This window comes from Carcharhinus amblyrhynchos, chromosome 29 (assembly GCF_965287045.1).
Source record: "Carcharhinus amblyrhynchos chromosome 29, sCarAmb.v2.hapA, whole genome shotgun sequence".
NCBI lineage: Eukaryota > Metazoa > Chordata > Chondrichthyes > Carcharhiniformes > Carcharhinidae > Carcharhinus > Carcharhinus amblyrhynchos.
Window position 1 is genome coordinate 12,397,669 of NC_137352.1, and position 23,546 is coordinate 12,421,214.

At 41.9% G+C, this 23,546-nt stretch overlaps 2 protein-coding genes across 3 annotated transcripts in view; one reads left to right on the forward strand and one right to left on the reverse strand.

Moving 5' to 3' along the window:
• dlat (dihydrolipoamide S-acetyltransferase (E2 component of pyruvate dehydrogenase complex)) overlaps positions 1–6,376 on the forward strand; it is a 34,577-nt gene extending 28,201 nt beyond the window's left edge. For both annotated transcript variants that reach the window (XM_080214823.1, XM_080214824.1), the window contains exons 11-14: positions 2,233–2,351; positions 4,223–4,385; positions 5,621–5,757; positions 6,198–6,376. In XM_080214823.1, coding sequence (XP_080070949.1) covers positions 2,233–2,351; positions 4,223–4,385; positions 5,621–5,757; positions 6,198–6,327 — 549 coding nt within the window. In that variant the 3' untranslated portion in view covers positions 6,328–6,376. The remainder of the gene's footprint in view (positions 1–2,232; positions 2,352–4,222; positions 4,386–5,620; positions 5,758–6,197) is intronic.
• On the reverse strand, positions 6,373–23,343 carry pih1d2 (PIH1 domain containing 2). The gene is made up of 5 exons (XM_080214825.1): positions 23,088–23,343; positions 20,824–21,072; positions 19,524–19,647; positions 16,656–17,191; positions 6,373–10,864 (listed from the first exon to the last, which is right to left on the reverse strand). The coding sequence occupies exons 2-5, from the start codon at positions 21,004–21,006 to the stop codon at positions 10,730–10,732; spliced, it is 978 nt and encodes a 325-aa protein (XP_080070951.1). The 5' UTR covers positions 21,007–21,072; positions 23,088–23,343; the 3' UTR covers positions 6,373–10,729.
• Positions 23,344–23,546: the final 203 nt, after the last annotated feature.

The window sequence follows — 23,546 nt, forward strand, 5'->3', positions numbered from 1 at the left end:
ACTATGTCCATCAACGTTTCTAGAAATAAAAATGACCCATATTTAAACATAGTATAGTTAGGAGATTTAAGCTAGATATTATGTTTGTGGGTTTCCTCTGGATTTTTTCCAGGACCCCTATCACCTACTGTCTAGGTTAATGAGAAAGGAGCACTATTCTAGATAAAAGCTAATAAAATTATTGTGAAAGACATTATTGTGCTTTTTGTTACATGTTTGGATCATTATAACGATGATGTGGATATGCCGGCGTTGGACTGGGGTAAACACAGTAAAAAGTCTGACAACACCAGGTTTTAGTCCGACTGATTTATTTGATAGTAAACTCACTAGCTTTCGAGGGGATTCCCTCTTCAGGTGAATGGAGAGTTCTGGCCTCAGACAGAGCATATAAAGCACAGACAGTTTACAGATTACTGATTAGAATGTGAATCTTTACACCTAACCTGCTGTTCAAGTCCTAAAGTGGCTGACAATGTGTGTGGAAGGAGCACTAATCACAGGTTAAAGAGATGTGTATTGTCTCCAGACAGTATAGTAAGTGAGGTTTTGCAAACCCAGGCAAGTCACAGGGGTTACAGATAGTGCAACATGAACCCAAGATCCCTGTTGAGACCGTCCTCGTGTGTGCGGAACTTGGCTATCAGTCTCTGCTCAGCGACTCTGCGCTGTCGTGTGTCGTGAAGGCCGTCTTGGAGAATGCTTACCCGAAGGTCAGAGGCTGAATGCCCGTGACCACTGAAGTGTTCGCCAACAGGAAGGGAACAGTCTTGCCTGGTGACTGTCGAGCGATGTTCATTCATCCATTGTCGTAGCGTCTGCATGGTCTCCCCAATGTACCATGCTTCGGGACATCCTTTCTTGCAACGTATCAGGTAGACAATGTTGGCCGAGTTGCAAGAGTATTTACCGTGTACCTGGTGGATGGTATTCTCACGTGTGATGATGGTATCCACGTCGATGATCCGGCATATCTTGCAGAGGTTGCTGTGGCAGTGACCACAATACCACACAACCTTGCCACAGCAACCTCTGCAAGACATGCCGGATCATTGACGTGGATACCATCATCACACGTGAGAATACCATCCACCAGGTACACGGTAAATACTCTTGCAACTCGGCCAACATTGTCTACCTGATACGTTGCAAGAAAGGATGTCCCGAAGCATGGTACATTGGGGAGACCATGCAGACGCTACGACAACGGATGAATGAACATCGCTCGACAGTCACCAGGCAAGACTGTTCCCTTCCTGTTGGCGAACACTTCAGTGGTCACGGGCATTCAGCTTCTGACCTTCGGGTAAGCATTCTCCAAGACGGCCTTCGCGACACACGACAGCGCAGAGTCGCTGAGCAGAGACTGATAGCCAAGTTCCACACACACGAGGACGGTCTCAACAGGGATCTTGGGTTCATGTCGCACTATCTGTAACCCCCGTGACTTGCCTGGGTTTGCAAAACCTCACTTACTGTACTGTCTGGAGACAATACACATCTCTTTAACCTGTGATTAGTGCTGCTTCCACACACATTGTCAGCTGCTTTAGGACTTGAACAGCAGGTTAGGTGTAAAGATTCGCATTCTAATCAGTAATCTGTAAACTGTCTGTGCTTTATATGCTCTGTCTGAGGCCAGAACTCTCCATTCACCTGAAGAGGAGGGAATCCCCTCGGAAGCTAGTGAGTTTACTATCAAATAAATCAGTTGGACTAAAACCTGGTGTTGTCAGACTTTTTACCTCATTATAACGATACATTCCAGTACTTTTCCTGTAGTCTTGTGGCACTGATTGTGAATCTTTATATCATGCACCATAACACGTGCAAAGTCTTTCCCACTCAACAAATTAATTCAGAGCCCTGTGTTGCGTGTACATGCTTGATATTAATCCTCTATACACGTGCGCACCAGAATATTTGTGTAAAAGTGTCATCTGCTGTTGGGCATATTCCCTCATCTAAATCTCATTGTAGTCTTTTTAATCCTCACCCACTGTTCTAATGCCAACACAGATCTTTGTGCAGTTAGGAAACATTATCCAGACTCTTATTGGTTTGTTAGTGATGAGACAATTGCTGCTTAGTTACAATCAAAAATCTGAAGCAAGTGTAAAAGTGATGCTGATAGGTGTTCTTCTGCACTGTCGGGAATCTATGATTCTTAACTTGAAAAGTGACAGGTCACCCCTGGGAGGTTATTAATAATTGTGACTCTTCCATTTACAGGAAATCAAATCTGAAAACATCAAGCTGTCAGTGAATGATTTTATCATAAAGGCTTCAGCTTTGGCATGCTTAAAGGTCCCTGAAGCAAATTCCTCTTGGCTGGACACAGTTATTAGGCAGTGAGTAATCAGTCTGCAAGTTCAAATTTCTAAAAGATATTAGTATTATTTGATGCAAGGTGCCTTTGTTTAAAATGTTTTACCAGCCTGTGAAGTTATATGTAACTTATCACTAGTGTGAACATTTTTAATTTTTATTTAGAAATGTACCCTTCCTATCACGTGATGTGGAATTTCAGAGTGGCAAAAATTAGATACTAAAGTTGAATTTGGGGAATAATAATTAGGGCCTAAACCTATTGGAGCAGCAGTGTTTGCTATACACGTTCCTATCTGTGACCTGCAAATTGGCAAAGACAATGGATGAGACACATGCTATTAATATTCATGGCTTCTACAAAGTGAGGATAATTAGAAATGTTATCAATCTGTCAATTTGAAAACACTTAAAACCATAGCTAAATGATTATGGCTGTGACTTCTGTCTCATTCACAAGGACATAGCTCGGTTTAAGCCTTTGCAATGCAACCAATTAGGCAGGGTGGTGAAAACTTTAGAAGCACCTGCCAGACTGGCACAAAATCATCAAGCAGAATTTGACCTGGAGTGCCTTTTATGTTCTTCTGTTCAGCAGCTAGTGGTATGATGCGTTCTCTTTGTTAAACAATGTTCCAGACTTGGGAAAAGCAACATGTGGGAATTGTTCGATTTCTGACTGGGACTACCTATTAAATGGCAAATTGTGCTGAACTCTGAACTGGCTGCACTGTGGCCGTGTGTTCATTAAGAATTGGCTTGCAAGTGCCTCAATGCAATCCACATACAACCTTCCATCCAGTATACAGTAGAGAGGGAAGGTGAATTTATCTTATCAGTCTGACTTGTATTTGAACACAGGTAATAGAAACAGCACACTTGTTTTAAACCACTGCTATCAAAGATTTTTTATTCCTCTGTGTGCATAATCCATCAAGTTGTATCATCATTAATTAATATACATTGATGCAATCTTGGCATTTATTGTTAAAGGAATAGAATATAAAAGTAGTGAAGTGTTGCTGCTACTGTATAAAGCATTAGTGGGACCATATTTAGAATATTGTGTACAGCTTTGATCCCCTTACTTGAGGAGGAAAGTAGTTGTATTAGAGGCTGTTCAGAGGAGGTTATGATGTGGGTATGCCGGCGTTGGACTGGCGTAAACACAGTAAAAAGTCTGACAACACCAGGTTTTATGCTCTGTCTGAGGCCAGAACTCTCCATTCACCTGAGGAAGGGGGTAACCCCGAAAGGTTGTGAGTATATTATCAAATAAATAGGTTGGACTAAAACCTGGTGTTGTCAGACTTTTTACAGAGGAGGTTAACCAGCATGATTCCAGAGATGAGGGATTTGACTTAAGAAAGATTGGGCAGATTAGGCCTATATTCCGTGGAGTTTAGAAGAATGAGAGGAAATCTAATTGAGATGTACAAGATGATCAGGGGGATTGACAAAGTAGATGTGGAGCCGATGTTTCCTCTCAAGGCAATCTAGAACAAGAAGTCATAGTTTTAGGATAAGGGGTGGCCGATTTAAAACACATGAGGAGAAATCGCTTCTCTCAAAACAGTCATGCGTCTGTGGAATTCACAACCCCAGAGTGGTGGATGCTGGGACATTGCATAAATTTAAGGAAGAGGTGGACAGATTTTGAAGGGTTTGAAGGGCAGGAAAGTGGAATGAAATGAGATAGGCCATGATCATGTTAAATGGTGGAGCAGGCTTGAGGGGCTGAATTGCCCACTCCTGCTCCTAGTTCTTATGATTAACATGTAGCGACTTGTTCCACATATCTGCAATTGGATTACGCAGGAAGAAATTCTCATTGACTGGAAGTTATCTGGCGAAAAGGATCAAGTGGGCTAACTTGATGTATGTTTCTCATCAGAAACCATGTTGTGGATGTTAGTGTGGCTGTGAATACTCCTGCTGGTCTGATTACTCCCATAGTGTTTAATGCACATATCAAAGGACTGGTCTCCATCAATACTGATGTGAAATCCTTAGCTGAAAAGGCTCGTGGAGGAAAACTCCAGCCCCATGAATTTCAGGTAAGAATTAATATTTGTAAAGAAGAATCCAGTGCATCTGTCTGTATGCTTTCAGTCCCCCTCATTGTGGTATATGGAAATAAATATGGTAGAGTATTTGAGTATGTGGAGGAATTGAAAGCATAAATGTGAAGGTTTAAGTCAAACTGTAGCCAATTAAGTTAAATATGGACACATTGGGATATTTTCTTAATGGCAAGACTGGGAACTCTGGAAGAGCAAAGTGCTTTTGGGTCAAGCATACACATCACTAGAATCTAGTGAACAAGTGGAAAAGGTAATTAAAAAGCTAGTGGAGTGTAGGCCTTCACCTCAAGGGAGCTGGGATGCGAAGAGGAGAAAGTTATGCCTCAATTACGCAGAGGCTGTGTCATATCCCAAATAATTGCTTGTCCTTCAGTGAAAAAGAACCTTTGAGAGGTTTTCTTGCTCTTGAACAAGGTGAACTATGATCAGAAAAATATTGTATATCAGTATAGATACAAATGTAAAACATAGGGGCTAACCACAGTGGTTAGCACTGCTGCTTTACAGTGCCAGGAACCCAGGTTCAATTCCGGCCTTGGATGACTGCCTGTGTGGAGTTTGTACGTTCTCATGTCTGCATGCTTCTCCGGGATCTGTGGTTTCCACCTACACACCAAAGATGTGTGGGTTAGAGTTTATTGGCCCTGCTAAATTGCTCCTCTGTCAGGGGAATTAGTAGAGTAAATGTGTGGAGTTACGGGAATATACCTGGGTTGGATTGTTGTTGGTGCAGGCTCGATGGGCTGAATGGCCTCATTTTGCACTGTAGGAATTCTGTGATTCTCTCATCAGTAATGCAGATGGATGTTCCTGATGGTGGGGGGAGTCCAGAACCAGGGTTCACAGTCTGAGGATTTGGGGTAGACCATTTAGGACAGAGATGAGGATGAGGAGACATTTCTTCCAGAGTGGTGAGCCTGTGGAATTCAGTACCACAGGAAGTAATTGATGCTAAAACATTGAATGTATTCAAAAGGTGATTAGATGTAGCACTTGGGGCGAACGGGATTATGGGTTCTGGGGAAAAAGCAGGATTAAGTTGTTGAGTTCGATGATCAGCCATGATCGTGACGAATAGTGAAGCAGGCTCGAAGAGCCAAATGGCCTCCTCCAGCTCCTACCTTGAATGTTACTGCAGTTCCTTAAAATTGGCAATGTCAATAGTCGCACTTAAGAAAAAATATCATTATTTTTATTCTTCACATTAGGGTGGAACATTTACAATATCCAACCTAGGAATGTATGGTATAAAGAACTTTTCAGCCATTATCAACCCACCGCAAGCATGCATTCTAGCTGTTGGTGGAACAGAACAAAGACTGCTTCCTGCTGATAATGAGAGGGGGTAAACGATTTCTACAATTATTTTCCTAACATTTAGTATATTATTCTTGTGAAATGAATGTTAAGTTGTGGTCATCTTGAACAAGTATAAAGCATGAGCAATAATTGTGCATTGTACACATTGTAAAGGAATGCTTTATTTTAAATATATGTAAATTGTGACACTTTTAAAACTTTGCCCTGTAATATTTTGGCTAATCCTGTAACTTGTCCTTCAGAAGGTGGCTGGACCTTTAAATCCAATAAAAAGTTTTATGTCAAAGCATGTTAATTATCCAATAATAAGTCAGATTTGAATGAAGTGAATTTTATTTATTTGCTAATAATGCGCATGTTAGTCACTTCAGTAACTGTGTCATTCAATTAAGTTCTCCAATGTTCAGTATGTTGAAGGAAGTGTGTAATTTAAAATCTCACCAGTACCATGTCATATCCTTGCAGATACAACGTTTCCAATATGATGGCAGTAACCCTGAGCTGTGATCACCGTGTTGTGGATGGAGCAGTTGGTGCCCAGTGGCTAGCTGAGTTCAAGAAGTTCCTCGAAAGGCCATCTAACATGCTGTTATAAATCTCAGGAACCAATGTCTAAGTGTGTCAAGTCCTCCTGCCTCCTGCCTCCTCCACCCCCCAAGGTGGTTTTGTTTATAAATGCCAGTATCTGCATGAAATTCTTGTATTCCCATTACCCATGTACGGTTGAAGTATTTGTACAATAGTGAAGAGAAGGTGTGCAGTTGAGCTGGCATCCACAGTAGAGGAAAAATCTCAGGCTGGTTGCTAATTCCAGTCCAACCTTAGTAACAAATGGTGGTCTAACTGAATTCATAATTGATCATTAACCCAAACTCAGCACCAGAAATGCTGTGCGCTGCACATGATCTCCTTGTTCAGATGCTGTATTCTAGAAAGCAGTGTAAAATAAACCGAGAACTGTTCTAAATCTAAGGGAGTATATTTTTCTGTTTAAAATTCAAAGTCAATGGGAAAAAATTTCTTGATTTTAAATGCTTTCTTTAGGAAACCCTAGTGGTATGAAATTGCTGGCATGAGCTGGGTTACTCCTCTGGGGTATATATTTCTCTTAATTAGCTGAACTAAAATCAAAGTGACAAAGTACTAGATTAATTGCATACCTTCTGGTCCAATATTGTTATTAAACTCAAAACTGTTTCATAGAGGCTTGGAAGAATTATAAAAAAAGTGATATAAATGCAATATTGATTTCAGTGTTGTACATTGGTACTCATTAATTGGACAAGATGACACGTTTCCTGTGCTTGCACATTAGATGATCAATTGTTTAAAATAGGTTTTCCCCAGATTGTAAACTAATGTATTTTTTTCAGCACTTTCCCACTGGAAATTGCTATATTTAAATTAGGGAGCAATAAAGCATTTTCAAGGTGTTTTATGTTGCTCATGTGCCACATAGCAAGTAATATATTATTTCATTGCTGTCAACAGACAAGTTAGTATTATGTTCTGTCAGTTTATAAAACTTCAGAGCTGGTCTTTCGTGTGCATCCGGGCTTTAATCAGCATAGTTTACAAGTCTGTGGTCTCTGATGTGTTTAGAACCCCATTCAGGATTGGTTAAGTGAAATTAAATTTTGAAATGTTTATCTTGATGCTGGCCTCAGAGATTCATGAATGCAGTCAACTTTCAGTCCTTTTATGATGCCATCACTGGAATCAGTACCTGCTTTGTTTCAGTTTACACATGCTTTGTTTAGACTGTAGCCGGATGCTGGAGAACAGGTGACACTAAAGTAAATTGGAAGTAAAGGATAACGATTGTCTTTGTCCTGACTTTGGTCAAGTCCGTGTCTTTGCTGCCATTTTGTATGGGTTACATGTTTCCTTTATAATAGGATTGACACTTAACAGTAAAAAATAAAAGTTTAAGAATCAAAGAATATGAGCCCAAACATATTTTATACAGTCTTTAATTCATGTGCTTGGTGCAGTGCATTCTAATTGTATTGTTTACTGCCTAAAAGATCATTCTTACCCCTCCAGATATTATTCTTTATGCCTTATTATTTAATACAAGTAAACAACAAGTTAACAAATAGGAAAGGGGGGTGGGGAGAGGGGGGGAGAATAAAATCAGCACTTGAAACTAAATATAAATGTAAAGACCTGTACCATATTTCACATTGATATGTCAGTATCAAAATGCCATATTCTTCATTAAATTAATACTTTTTAAAGTATTTGTGTGTGCTGTTCACTACGGTGTGATCGATCCCACTGTCCCGAATTCCATGTGTGCTGCAAAAAGAAATATTGTACTTCTGACATCATGGATACTGGTCGGTTGAACTGGATCAACTTGATTCTCAAATCAGATTACCTTGACATTCTGTATTTTTACCAGGGTGCATAATAACGCTTGATTGTTAAGTAAGAGTTTTCACAATTTGTATAACTTGGCTTGCTATTGTGATTGTTGCCGGACAAGTTCTTTTCTAATCCGCAAATAGATGTACTTAAAACATTGCATATGAAATGGGACTTAAAAGAAAGAGATGTTCACTTAGAATTGAGTATTTCTTTCTGTTTGCAGTTACATTCTTTTGGATTACCAGTGGGTCTGAGCAACACCAGGTCTTCCTGTTGGTTATAGCTCAATGAAAGTTGTGATGCTGCACACATTGATCTGACTATATTTATATAAAAAAGATGTAAAATCTGAACATTTTGTTTTGGTCAAAGTGCCACAAATAAATTTAGCATTAAACCTATATTTTTTTTAAAAACAAGAAAAAGTCCTGGAATTTTCTTTGCAGGCTGAGGAAACAAAACGCACAAATCGATGGTAAAGTATGTCTAAGCTAACGGTAAAATGTGTTATATATGTATTGTTACTTCAAGCCACCACCTCCCATTCTAGTAACTCTGTTTGTAGTGTCAACATCTTGGGAAATTTATATTTAAAAACCAGATTCAAATAAAATAATAGAACAAATGCTTAAAATTTGTCTATGTTTATATTACACATGGAGTGAAAAATGTACATAATGTTTCTGTCACTCTGGGTCCTAAGGACTACCATTCAGAACAGGATGGAACCAGTGCAGACTACTTGTTTTATCTGTTGCTTCGTTAATGTTTCCTTAGTGCTTGTGAATATGATCCAAAATTACACAGGGTGCATGGTTGATTTACGCCAATTTTTTGTTCCTTTTCCCAGCAAAGTTCTTGTTCTTAGTCATTCATGATGCTCTGGTGACCTACCTTGTTTGTTTTATTTCAATGCCAACAATAAAGGTCTGGGACTGATTGGCTTAGTGACAAGGAATGACGGGACAGCAGCAGTCTCATTAGACAAATAACATTAGGCTGTATAATTATATTGGGTTTTGAAGTAATTTCTCATCTTCTTTTGAAGTGGATCAATAAAACAGTGCTTGTAAAACTGCTACATTAGAGTGATGGATTCTAGGTTTGCAACCAACACTTCTCTTGTGGCATGTTACTTTTGCACATCAAAAGATGAATCATATCAGTGGATATATGTACCATCATAAAAACAAAATATAGCAGATGCTGGATTTCTGAAGAAGACAGAGCAGATGTTTCCTCTTGTGAGGCAATCCAGAATGACAGGGCATCGTTTTCGGCTAAGGGGTGGCAGATTTAAAACGGAGATGAGAAATTATTTCTCAAAGGTTGTGAATCTGTGGAATTCACTACCAGAGCGTGGTGGATGCTGGGGCATTGAGTAAATTTGAGGAGATGGACATTTTTAATGGGTTGAATGGTTAGGGAGAACGGGCAGGAAAGTAGAGTTGAGGCAGAGATGAGATCAGCTCTGATTGCATTGAATGGAAGAGCAGGCTGAATTGCCCACTCCTGCTCTATGTTATGTTATTAGCACAGTGGTTAGCACTGCTGTTTCACAGCGCCAGGGACCCAGGTTTGATTCCTGGTTTGGGTCACTGTGTGGAGTTCGCATGTTCTCCCTTTGCCTGCATGGGTTTCCTCCGGGTGCTCGGGTTTCCTCCCACAGTCTGAAATACGTGCTCGTTAGGTGCACTGACCCAAACAGGCACTGGATTGTGGTGACTAGGGGAATTTCACAGTAACTTCAGTGTTAATGTAAGCCTTACTTGTGACTAATAAGTACACTGTATGCAAGAGTCATGTGACTCTAACTCTGTTTCTCTCTGCAGCTATTGCCAAATCTGTTGAGTATTTTAAGTACTTCATTTTTATTACAAACAGATATAACTGTCTTCTATAAGGAATGTCAGGGGCACTTGAGGTCTAAAATGTGTTTTTTTTTATAGGATTTAGTTGAGCATATCCTCAAACTTGATCATTTGGTTCTCAAATTTAACTGTTCAAGAATTATAAGTTCATATTTGATGGTAAGTTGTGTGTACAATGAATTGAAAAGTAGAAGAATTAGGATAAACTTGTACTGAATCTTTGTTAGACCATACTTGGGAGTACTGTATACTGTTATGGTCATCATATTAAAGGATATAATGGCACTGGCATAAGATTCACAGATCTTTTAAAATTGTGAAAGGAAAACCTGCTTCTACCTACCCTGTATAAACCTTTGTGGGAAGGAGTAAAACTGCAGGCTATCAATATTAGATAGTCATCAAAAAAATTAAATGAGAGAATTCAGAAGGAACTTTACTTCCTTTAATTGAGAGACTAGTTGAGGTGAAAAGCAAAGATCCATGTAAGGAAAAAGTAGGTAATCACAAGGGAGCAGGGAACAGAAGGTTATTCTGACAGAGTTAGAGGAGAAAAGATTGGAGGAAGCTTGGGTGCAGCGTAATTCTTGGTATGGACTAATCCTACATATTATACACTATAATAATGCTATTCTCTACTACAAAAATATTTAGACCTTCATGTTTCTATTTCCACAAATTTTGAAAAGGCAGCCTCAGCAACCTGCTTCGAATGTAAAATGCACATACTTCAATTGGAGAGATGCAATACAATTACTTGGTAGGCATCCCCACAGACAAGATTTGAGTCTTTTTGTTGAACTTTGCTCTGACATTGTCTTCACTGATAGTTTCAGGTAGATCAAGTTGCAGCCTGTACTTCTCAGGGACATCAACAACTAGGTCATCCTGTTTTGGAGGCAAACATACTGACATCATCAAAATCTTCATTACTTTTTCACAGAACAATGCATAATTTTGTATAAATCAGATTCCATTAGTTTTTTAATGGATTAAAATGCATGGAAATATAGTAGGCAGTTTTCTCCTTGGAGACAAAAGTCAGTTGCTGTACCTTTTACTTGGATCTTGAGCTCTGTATGGCGTGGGAAAAGGCCATTTATTGCTTCAAGTCCATTGTTTTCACAGAGCATTCCCCATTGCAGACAGCACACAACACATTTGACTTATGCACATTAACCATCGGTGAAAAACATCAAAAGCTCTCTCTCTGTCTTAAAAATACATTTTAATTGGATTAGTCAGATCATTGGCTAATCCAATTAAAGGATAAACAGCAAAGTGCCACGGTTTGTAAATATTGAATGAGAAAAGTTGATCTAAGAGAACAACAGGGAAATAGGGATTTGGGGTCTTTCTAACAAGTTCCAAGTCTAAAAAATACCCCTCATTATCCTCAATATTTTGCTGCTTGTACTAAACTCTGAAGTGCTGAGTCAAATATAAACTTATTACAAACAAAAATTATTCTTCCTCTTAAGAACATAAGAAATAGGAGCAGGAGTAGGCCATCTAGCCCTTCGAGCCTGCCCCGCCATTCAATAAGATCATGGCTGATCTGTCGTGGCTCAGTTCCACTTTCCCGCCCTCTCCCCATAACCCTTAATCCCCTCTCTTATCAAGAACCCATCAATCCGCTTCTTAAAAATATTTAGCGAGGCAGCCTCCACCACTTCAACGGGCAGAGAATTCCAGAGATTCACCACCCTTTGAGTGAAGAAGTTCCTCCTCAACTCCGTTCTAAACCGCCTCCCCTTTATCTTGAGGCTGTGCCCCCTAGTCCTACTGTCTTTTTTGAGCGGGAAGAGTCTCTCCACCTCTATCCTATCCATCCCATTCATCATCTTATACGTCTCAATGAGATCTCCCCTCATTCTTCTAAACTCTAACGAGTACAAGCCTAGTTTATTCAGCCTCTCCTCATAGCTCAACCCCCTCAACTCCGGTATCAGCCTAGTAAACCTCCTCTGCACTCCCTCCAAGGCCAAAATATCCTTGCGCAGGTGCAGCGCCCAAAACTGCACACAGTACTCCAGCTGCGGCCTCACCAATGCCCTATACAGCTGCAGCAAGACCTCCCTACTTTTATATTCAATCCCCCTCACTATGAAGGCCAGCATCCCATTCGCCTTCCTGACCACCTGCTGCACCTGCAAGCTGGGTTTTTGCGACTCATGCACAAGGACCCCGAGGTCCCTCTGCACCGTTGCCTGCTGCAGTTTTTCGCCACATAAGTAATAGTCCTTCCTACCATTCTTCCTACCAAAGAGGACCACCTCACACTTGCCAACATTAAATTCCATTTGCCATTTCCTGGCCCATTCGCCCAGCCTATCTAGATCCTTCTGCAGACTCTCCACACCCTCCACACAATTTGCCTTTCCCCCAATCTTGGTGTCATCAGCAAATTTCGATACCCTACACTCGGTTCCCTCCTCCAGATCATCTATATAAATGGTAAATAGCTGAGGCCCCAGCACCGACCCCTGGGGCACCCCACTAGTCACCAACCACCAATCCGAATAGCACCCATTGACCCCCACTCTCTGCCTCCTATTTGACAACCAATCCTCTATCCACGCTAACACCCTACCCCCAACTCCATGTCCCCTGACCTTCTGCAATAACCTCTTGTGAGGTACCTTGTCAAACGCCTTCTGAAAATCCAGAAAGACCACATCCACCGGCTCTCCTCTATCCACTGCCCTAGACACATCCTCATAGAACTCCAGTAAATTTGTCAGACACGACTTCCCTTTAATGAAACCGTGTTGCGCCTGCCCTATCAAGCAATTCCCTTCAAGATGCCTCACAATTTCCTCCTTAATGACGGATTCTAACATTTTACCTACCACAGACGTTAAACTAACCGGCCTATAATTCCCTGCCTTTTGCCTGGCACCCTTCTTAAACAACGGCGTAACATTAGCCGTTTTCCAATCTTCCGGCACTTCCCCGGAATCCAGCGACGTCTGGAAAATAACCACCAAGGCATCCACTATAACCTCCGCCATTTCTTTCAGAACCCTCGGATGCATTCCATCCGGTCCTGGGGACTTGTCCACAATCAGCCCCTCCAGTCTGTCGAGCACCACCTCTCTAGTAACAGTAATGTCATTAAGACCCTCCAGTCCTACCACCTTTCCATCGCTAACACCCGGCAAATTATTCACGTCCTCCTCCGTGAAGACAGAAACAAAAAAGTTATTCAAGACCTTAGCCATATCCCCATCCCCTACCACTAGGTCCCCTTTCTCATCCTCTAAAGGACCAACGTTCACCCTAGCCAGCCTCTTCCTTTTTATATATTTATAAAAACTCTTGCTATCCTTTTTTATATTAAGTGCTAGCCCAGCTTCATAGCTTCTCCTACCCTCCTTTATCAACTTCTTTGTCAATCTTTGTTGACATTTAAACCTTTCCCAATCCTCTTCCCGCCCACTGCTCTTAGCTACTCTAAATTCCTCCGCTTTTAATTTAACACTTTCCTTCACCTCCTTCGTTATCCACGGCTTATTACCTCTCCTCCTACGGTCCTTTTTGACCATCGGAATTCCTCCGCTTTTAATTTAACACTTTCCTTCACCTCCTTCGTTATCCACGGCTTATTACCGCTCCTCCTACCGTCCTTTTTGACCATCGGAATAAATTTCCGCTGAGCACCAAGAAAGATCTCCTTAAAGATCCTCCACTGCTCCTCAGCAGACCTACCTTCCAACGCGCTCCCCCAGTCCACATTCGCCAATTGTTCTCTCATCCTACCATACTCCCCTCTATTCAAACAAAGGACGCGTGTCCGGGAACCCACTTTCTCCTCCTCCATCTGCAACAGAAACTCCACCATACAATGATCACTCTCTCCAAGAGGATCCTTCACCGCAAGGTCCCTAATTCTACGCGCCTCATTACATAGCACCAGATCCAAGATAGCTCGCTCCCTCGTCGGCTCCAACACACACTGTTCAAGGAAATTATACAGACAAGCTAAGTGCAGCTTATCTTTTGTGCTCATTGTGAGTAACACTAGTGCTAGGAGACTGAACATTTTTCATTCTGGTATCAGCATCAAGCAGAGTAAGAAACCACTTTGTATGTTGTATTCGGAATAAAGGTCTGTGCACTGTCCCAATCCCATGCTCGAGGTTAGCCCTGTGACGGATTTTTTATTTCCCACAACAGCCAATCAGTTCTGATTGAGATCATTAGTGGGTTATGTCTGCCTGTGCACATTGATTTAATATATCCAATTTATCTGCCAATCCAACCATTTTTCAGCCTAAAAAGGGCAACTAATATACAAGAACTTAGCAATTTCACCAAAAAGTTAAAAGATTAGGGGAAGTATCAAAGAACAAAATCAGCCCGGGAAACAGGCCCTTCGGCCCAACGAGCCCGCGCTGCCATCTCAACACCACCAGTCCCCCTCTCCCCCCACGACCCCTGTCTAATGTTTTATGGTAAAAAGTCTGACAACACCAGGTTTTAGTCCAACCGATTTATTTGATAGTAAACGCACAAGCTTTCGGGGTTAGTCCCTTCGTCAGGTGAAAGCTTGTGCGTTTACTATCAAATAAATCGGTTGGACTAAAACCTGGCGTTGTCAGACTTTTTACTGTGTTTACGCCAGTCCAACACCGGCATACCCACATAATGTTTTATGGCCATCCAGATTGAGGGAAACTGATTTAGGGACAATTTATTCCTGCCAATCAGCCTAACAGCACATCTTTGGGGTGTGGGAGGAAACCGGAGCACGGGGAGAATGCGCAAACTCCCACAGAGACCGGCCCAAATCCACGTGTCTGCACAGCAATCAGCGATAGTCACTGAGCTGTCGTCTTGTCCAGTGTCTTGTCCAGTTTAGGCACACACTAATGACATGAAGAACTGGGCCAATCCTGAACAACCAAGAGCAGCCCCAGTACGACCCACCGCGTGTATGCCCCTCGCTGGACACGAGGTGGACCGACTTAAAACCTGTGAATGAAAAGAGAAAAACATTATTATCATACCATACCCATTTACCTTACCAGGGACGCCCCAATGCTAATGACCCTTATTTAAAACAATCTCCTATATCCACCCATCTCCAACCCAGTCATGTACCTGAGTTACCCTTAAATGACTCTAGCGTGTTTGCCTCCACCACCTTACTTGGCAGAGCAATCCATACCCCCACTACCCTCTGTGTGAAAAACCTCCCTCTAATATCTGTGTTGTACCTCTCCCCCCTCACCTTAAGTCCATGGCCCCTTATCCTACGTGTCTCTATCATAGGAAGTAGCTTACCTCTGTTTATCTATACTCTTCATAATCTTATATACCTCTATTAGATCCCCCCTCAGTCGGCGTCTTTCAAGGGAAAAGAGCCCCAATTTCTTCAATCTTTCCTCATACCCCAGTCCTTCCATACCAGGCAACATCCTGGTAAACCTCCTCTGCACTCTCTCCAGAGTCTCCACATCCTTCCGGTAGTAAGGCGACCAGAACTGGACGCAGTACTCCAAATGCAGCCTAACCAACGTTCTGTACAACTGCAACATTAGACTCCAGCTCTTATATTCTATACCCCTTCCTATAAAGGCTAACATACCATAGACTTTCTTCACCACACTCTCCACTTGCACTGCCACCTTCAAAGACTTGTGCACTTGCACCCCCAGGTCTCACTGTGATTCTATACTCCTTACGGGCTTACCCTTTACCATATAACTCCCCTCTACATTATTCCGGCCAAAATGCATCACCTCACATTTATCCGGATTAAACTCCATTTGCCATGTATCTGCCCAATCAACCAGCCTATCAATATCCCGCTGTATTGCCAGACACTGCTCCTCACTGCCCGCCAATCCAGCCATCTTCCAAATCATTTATATACACTACAAAGAGAAGAGGTCCCAGTACTGAGCCCTGCGGCACCCCACTAGTGACAGACCTCCAGCTAGAAAAAGACCCCTCCACTACTACTCTCTGACTCCTCTTTGCAAGCCAGTTCTCTACCCATCTAGATACCTGACCACATATCCCATAAGCTTTAATCTTCTGTACCAACCTACCATGAGGGACTGAACTGAGACAGTCTAACCTCAGTTTAAATTAGGAACTTCCAACCAGATGAATTTAATTCCATCAGTTCAATCCGGATTTGAACCCAGGACTCAGAAGTGAACTTTAGGACCTAGTCCATAGCACGATAGAGGCTCATGGCTGCTTAGTCTACTTTTCCAGCCCTTTACTCTCAGCCAGGTGCTTTGGATTAGGTACCTGGAATAAACATGTTTCCTGCCAAACACTTAAATCATGTAAGTCCATTGAAATTTCTGTGCCACCACTCTTCGCAAGCAGGACAAAAACCCATCTATTCGTATAGTACCTTAACAAGTCACTGGAGTATTTAATGCACTGAATTACTTTCTTTTAAAGTGTTAACATAATTGATACATAGGCAGATGTGGTGGCCATTGTGAATGATCAGTTAATCTCTTTCTATCACAATGGAGAGAAATATTAGCGAGGCCACTAGGGAAACACTGCTTTCTCTTCCACATATTGTTTTACTCTCATCTATGAATGAGAAATTGAATTTTGTGAATTAAGAGTCCTAATATCAGTAACTTACAAGATACTGCTAAACTTGGACCTCAAATCATGCATCAGCTCTATATCCAGCACGTACCTTCGAAACACTGAGATTACATTCTGTGACAGAGGATACTCCGGGCAGCTCGACCTTAAGTTGAATTATTTTTGCCTTTTCGTTTTCACCTTTAATGAACGACAATTGGTATTTTGGAGTCTCTACTTTGTTTCCATTGTCAAATTCAGTACTTGAAATCTCCTCAATGAGTCCTGGCTTCTTCGGATGTCTGATGTCACTTGGCAACCGAATTGGGGGGTCATTTTCTTCTTTTTCCTTGTCTGCTGATTTGAGACTCGTTAACTGTTGAAGCAATGAAGCGTCATTTTCTCCTGCTGTCATTTTCTTGGCAGTTTGTGCAGGGCCAGCATTTCCAGTCAGTCGTCGCTTCATCTGTTTTTTACTTCCCTTTAGTTTGTATTTCAGCAGGGTGTAAGAGTGTGACAGGCGTAAGGAGTGCTGCTCTTCAATATATTTCATAGCTAGACAGACCAATTGATCTCTTTCCACTGGGTCTTCATTTCCTTTCTTAAGGACCTCTGGGTTATACGCAACATCAGTGACTGAATAAGTCTCTGCAGAAAAAAAAGGTTTAAATCACTAAATAAATAGTCAATGATATTTTTTCTCCTCTTCATACCAAGATTGAGAAATGCAATTCTTGTGACAAGGTCTGAGCAAATCATCCCCAGGCTCTAGGCACGTGGCTGGCATAGTGGCACAGTAGTTAGCACTGCTACCTCACAGCACCAGGGACCCAGATTCAATTTCCGGTTTGGATTACTGTCTGTGTGGAGTCTGCACGTTCTCCCTGTGTCTGCGTGGGTTTCCTCCAGGTACTCCCGTTTCCTCCCACAGTCCGAAAGACTTGCTGGTTAGGTGCACTGACCCAAACAGGGGAATTTCACAGTAACTTCATTGCAGTGTTAACATAAGCCTTACTTGTGACTAATAAACTTTAAAAAAAAAAGGCATGTACGAATCCTTGGCGGTTGAGAGTGCTGCTTTATAAGTAGCAGCTAAGAAGTGAACCAGCATAAGAGGAAAAGATGACACCATTGCACCTTATTGTACCTCCTGGAAATGTTCAAACACAATGTATTACTTGGAATGCGCTGACTGGGAGGTAGGTGAACATAGCAATTATTTTCCTAGCCACAAGATTCCACAAACAGCAACTCTGATATTGGGGGCTCGAGGGATCGATACTGGGCAGGGTGAATTACTTTCATTGAGTAACATAGGGTTTGTAACATACACCTGTAGTGGCAGAACAAACAACAGGGCGCCAGTTTAACATTGCGTCAAAGGACAGCCCGTCTGACAAAACTCACATCTTCAGTATTTCACAGGATTTATCCAGCTAAGTATTGTGTTTGAGTCCTGGTGCTGGATATTTTGGGGGACTACAGTCCAAGCCCCATTTCTCTGGTTAATAACTGCTAGATATGCTAATAACTTACAAGAGGAAATGGGGTGCTATACTATGGGTTCTGAATGTGACTTGAAAAAATGTCCGATAATTGCTCCAGCAATTTATTATTCTTCCCTTTTCCAAGGATCCCTGACCCTGATGCAAACCAGAAGGCTGAGTGTCTCTTCATCGTCCGTGGTATTGGTACATCAGGTAATGATGTTTAAAAAAAACTGGAACAGATATTCCTGCTGGTGGAAGATGAAGAACGAAACCAGCTTGTTAAGATCCTTTTTAAAAAGGCAGCAATTGTGGTAACACCGAGCCTGTTGAATTCTGCTGGGAATTTGGGTTCAACTTACAAAATAATGTTCCTGGTGGCTGAGAACTCATCTGCAATCTTCCTTTAAAGCTCAAAAGTTCACTTTTCCAATGACTCAATGGACCAATTATTCCTGTCCTGTGTAGACTTTGCTTAAACTCGAGCAGGGAGGTACTGGGAATTCTAAGGTTCAGTCCAGTATCTATTGGTTAACAGACGTTCCCTATCCTGGTGTCTATCAAAATGATCTTATCTGGAAAGAACACCTCTGAATGGCAGGTGAGAACATGATTAGCTGCTGCTGAGAAACCCTGATCTCAGTGAAATGGATCTCAAACAATAAGATAGAGCATAGGAAAGATAGAGAATCTGGTGAACTGATGCGACAACAATAATCTCTCCCTCAATGTCAACAAAAGAGATAATTATTGACTTCAGGAACCATAGTGAAGGGCATGCCCCTGGCCGTATCAATGGGGACAAAGTAGAAATTGTCAAGAGCTTCAGGTTTTTACGTGTCCAGACCACCGAAAACCTGTCCTGGTCCCTCCACCCGGACGCTATATTTAAGAAAGCCTATGAATGCCTCTACTTTCTCAGGAGACTAAGGAAATTTAGTACGTCCAACACAGCTCACCAACTTCTACAGATGCATCATAGAAAGCATTCTTTCTGGTTACTTCACAGTTAGGTATGGCTCCTGCTCAGTCCAAGATCACAAGAAACTACAAAGGGCTGTGAATATAGCCCATCCATCACACAAACCAACCTCCCATCCACTGACACTGTCTACACTTCCTACTGCATTGGAAAAGCAGCCAGCATAATCAAGGATCCCCAGACATACTCTCTTCCAGCTTCTTCCATTGGGAAAAAGATACAAAAGTCTGAGATCACGTAACGACCAACTCAAGAACAGCTTCTTTCCTGCTGCCATCAGACTTTTGAATGAGCTTACCTCGTATTAAATTGATCTTTCTCTGCACCCTAGTTATGACTCACTACATTCTGCACTTTCTCCTTTCCTTCCCTATGAACCGTAGGCTTTGTCTGTACAGCGCAAGAAACAACATTTTTCACTGTATACTAATATTTGTGACAAATCAAATCATTGAGACGTAAAAATGCCACATATTAATGTTCATAAAAGGAATCTGTCTCAACCACCTACCTGTGCCCTCTACATTTTCCTCCAACTTCCCTCCAGCAAGAGGGACAGGATCAGAGTCAGACTTTGGAGAAGAGACCATATTCCAGGTGCAAAGGTTTATGTACAGCAACTTCTCACTGAGTTCCTAGGAGAGAAACATTGAGTGATTGCTCATTGACAATTTGTGAACTTGCAAAGGAAAGGCCTTTTGCAGAGATAGTACAAATTTGCAAAAAACTGAGTACAATTTGTTTTTTAAAATTAAGTTTCAAAGTCTTTGTATTGTACAAATCTTTTAGAAAAACATTTTGGTATAAGTTATTTATCTGATTTCAAGAAGAAATTAGATATAGCTCTTGGAGCTAAAGGGACCAAGATACATTTGGAGGGGGGGGGGGGGGGGGGGCGGAGGGATCAGGATATTGAACTTGATGATCAACCATGATCAAAATGAATGGTGGGGCAGGTTTGAAGGGCCAAATGGCCACTCCTGCTTCTAGTTTCTAGGCTTCAATGAATGAATCAAACATCCTAAGTTTTCGACTCTTATTTGTCTTGTTCTACCTCCAAACCCAAGCTGGATTTTGCAGACAGGACAAAAGTTTACTGGTATTATTTGAAAGGAACAGAAAATGTACCTGTGTCTTGACCAAATTTCATCTCTCAAACCACACCATTAATAAACAGCTTTGCCAGCCATTCGTGCATGCGTGTGTGAAGTTTTGTGGTATACAAATCTGCTGTTGTGTTTGTCAACAATGACCCCACTTTGGTTGAAAAATACTTTTGGACATCCTGAGGGTGGGAAAGGATGCTATATAAACATAACTTTTTTATCTTAAAGCAATGGTGTATAAATTGCAATATTTTGAAATCTGTGATATTCTATTAATATTGATAAGTCACATTCTGGGTACATACGTATTCTGTTATTTTGCAGGTGGCAAAATCTTAGCAAATAAATTTGTCAGACTATATTTCATTGAAACATACAAGATAGGAGCAGGAGGAGGCCATTTGGCCCATTGAGCCTGCTCTGCCATTCATTAAGATCATGGCTGATCATTCAACTCAATAGCCAAATCCTGCTTTTTCCCCATAACCTTTGATCCCAGTCGCCCCAAGTTCTATATCCAGCCACCTCTTGAATACATTTAATGTTTTGGCATCAACTACTTCCTGTGGTAATGAATTCCTTACCCCATTTATTTAATTGAAAAAAAAATTGTATTATAAATCTATACATTTAAGAAGATAAATAAGAGTTAATGAATCCCTTGCAATAATAAGCATCAGGCACTCAGGCTAACAGATACCGTACCAATATTCTTGTCTGAACGCAGGTATGAGGCTCTGGTGGACTGAATTGCTTCATTCCTTCTTCTAGGTGATGCCGGATGAATCTCTGATATGCTTCGGGGCTGTTTTCAGACATATCATCCAGCAGACTCCACAGCTGGTTTACCTGCTGCAACATGTCCTTTTCGCAATGTTTCGCTGCCATTGATGCCTTGAACTCTGACAGTTAAAGTCTTTAACAGAGCTGTGGACAGCAGGGCTGCTCTGTAACCTATTAGAAAAGGATGTGTTTCCATTAGAAAGCAAGCTTAGGTGAATTTACAGCATAAATAAAAACAGGTCAAAGATATGAAAGGCTCACTGAAGCTTTTTCCACAAGTACTCCAAGACACTCAGCCTAGCATCCATCCTGAATTTCTCTTAATATTTTTGACTTCACTATTCCAGCACCAGATTATTACAAATGGTTTCCTAGTGGACTGACTCACATTTGTTGTTAACTGAACAACACTTTATATAACTTAAGTGTTGTCTCACTTTAAATTTTTAGACATTCTAAATGGCTTTTTGTACCACTGTGCAGATCCTTAGGGGACCAGAAGGGTAAATATGTGGGGTTATGGGGAAAGGATCTGGGTGGGATTGTTGTCAAAGCAGCCTCGATGGGATAAATGGCCTCCTGCACTGTAGGGATTCTATGAACAGAAAGGTCGAAGTTATTTTAGGATGTGGTTGGAGAGGGTGATTCATCAGGATGCTGCCTGGAATGGAACATTCAATTATGAAGAGAGATTAGGTGGGCTTGGATTGTTCTCATTGGAGCAGAGAATTGATTTATTATTGGCAAATGTATTGGGATACAATGAAAAACGTTTCTTGCAATCTGTTACAGACAAAACATACTATTCATAGAATAAATGGGGAGAAGGAAAGGATAGCTTGCAAAATATAGTATTGCAGCTACTGATAGGGTAAAGAGAAAGATCAGCTTAATGGGTGATAGGACACAGGAAGGTCGAGGTGTGGCCTGATCGTACAATCCCTACATTGCAGAAGGAGGCTTTTCATCCTGTCAAGCCTACACTGATAACAATCCCGCCCAGGCCCTACTCTCGTGTTCCCAGGGATTTACCCTGAAAATCCTCTTGACATTAAGGGGCAATTTAGCATAACAAATCCAGCTAACCAGCACATCTTCGGAGTGTGGAAAGAAACCGCAGCACCCAGGGGACACCCACACAGACATGGGGAGAACATGCACACAGTCACCTGAATTCCTGGCACAATGAGACAGTACTGCTAAGCACTGTACCATCCCTAATCTAATTCTAATCCTCCAAGGGCGGCACAGTGGTTAGCACTGCTGTCTGTCAGTGCCAGGGATCCGGGTTCAATTCTCAGCTTGAGTCATCATCTCATGGAGTCTGCATCTTCTCCCCGAGTCTGTGTGCGTTTCCTCCTACAGTCCGAAAGACATGTTGGTTAGGCTATGCTAAATTCTTCCTCAGTGTACCTGAACAGGTGCCGGAGTGTGCTGACAGGAGAATTTAGACAGTAACTTAATTGCAGTGTTAATGCAAGTCTATTTGTTACACAAATAAATAAACTTTAAACAAATATAAAGTCACCCTGTCAACCACTCCTTGTGGCAATGGGTTCTCCATTTTTCCCACTCTTTGGGTGCAACTTAATATGGCCAATCAACTTAACCTGCACATCTTTAGAGTGTGGGACAAAACTGGAGCACCTGGAGGAAACCCACAAAGACACAGGGAGAACATGCAAACTCCACACAGACAGTGGCCAGAATACAACCTGGAGCTGTAAAGCAGCAATGCTAACCGCTGTGTCACCGTGCCACCTCTAATCTAATTCTAATCTTCCAAGGGTGGTACAGTGTACCCGAACAGGCGCAGAAGTGTGGTGACTAGGAGATTTTCGCACTAACTTCATTGCAGTGTTAATGTATATTAAGAAGTCTCACGACACCAGGCTAAAGTCCAGCAGGTTTATCTGGAATCACAAGCTTTCACAGTGCTGCTCCTTCATCAGCCAAGTCGCTCGATGAAGGAGCAGTGCTCCGAAAGCTTGTGATTCCAAATAAACCTGTTGGACTTTAACCTGGTGTTGTGAGACTTCTTACTGTGCCCCACCCCAGTCCAACGCCAGCATCTCCATGTCAGCAATGTAAGCCTACTTGTGACACTAATAAATACATTTTAATCACATATATAAAGTGACCCTTCCAACCGCTCTTTGTGGCAGTGAGGTTCTCTTCATTCTTACCACTCTTTAGGTGCAGGAGGTTTCTCTGGAATTTTCCACTGGATTTATTGGTGGCGGGGAGGGGGAAGATATTAATTAATTCAATCAGCCTTTCAAAGGGGATGGTGCACACCCAGCAAGGACAAGTCCCTTTGGGTCACAGACTGGAATTCATGAGCAACACCAGGGGAGAGCAGCAAGCGTGCTGATTGGCTCAGCCGCCCTGTGCTCTCTGATTGGCTCACCCACCCCGCACTCTCTGATTGGCTCAGTCGCAGCCAATTGGAACAATCATAACTGGCTGTTCTCCAATCAGAAAAGGCGCCAGCGACGCCGCGTCTCCCGATTGGACGGGATGCGGACCAATTGAAACCGTCCCCCTCCCCCCTCCCGCCGCCACCATCCCCCCCAGCTTGCCGTCAGTTAAAACGACGAAAATGGTTTAAAATAAAACCCGCGCGGAGAATAGCGGCCGTGCTG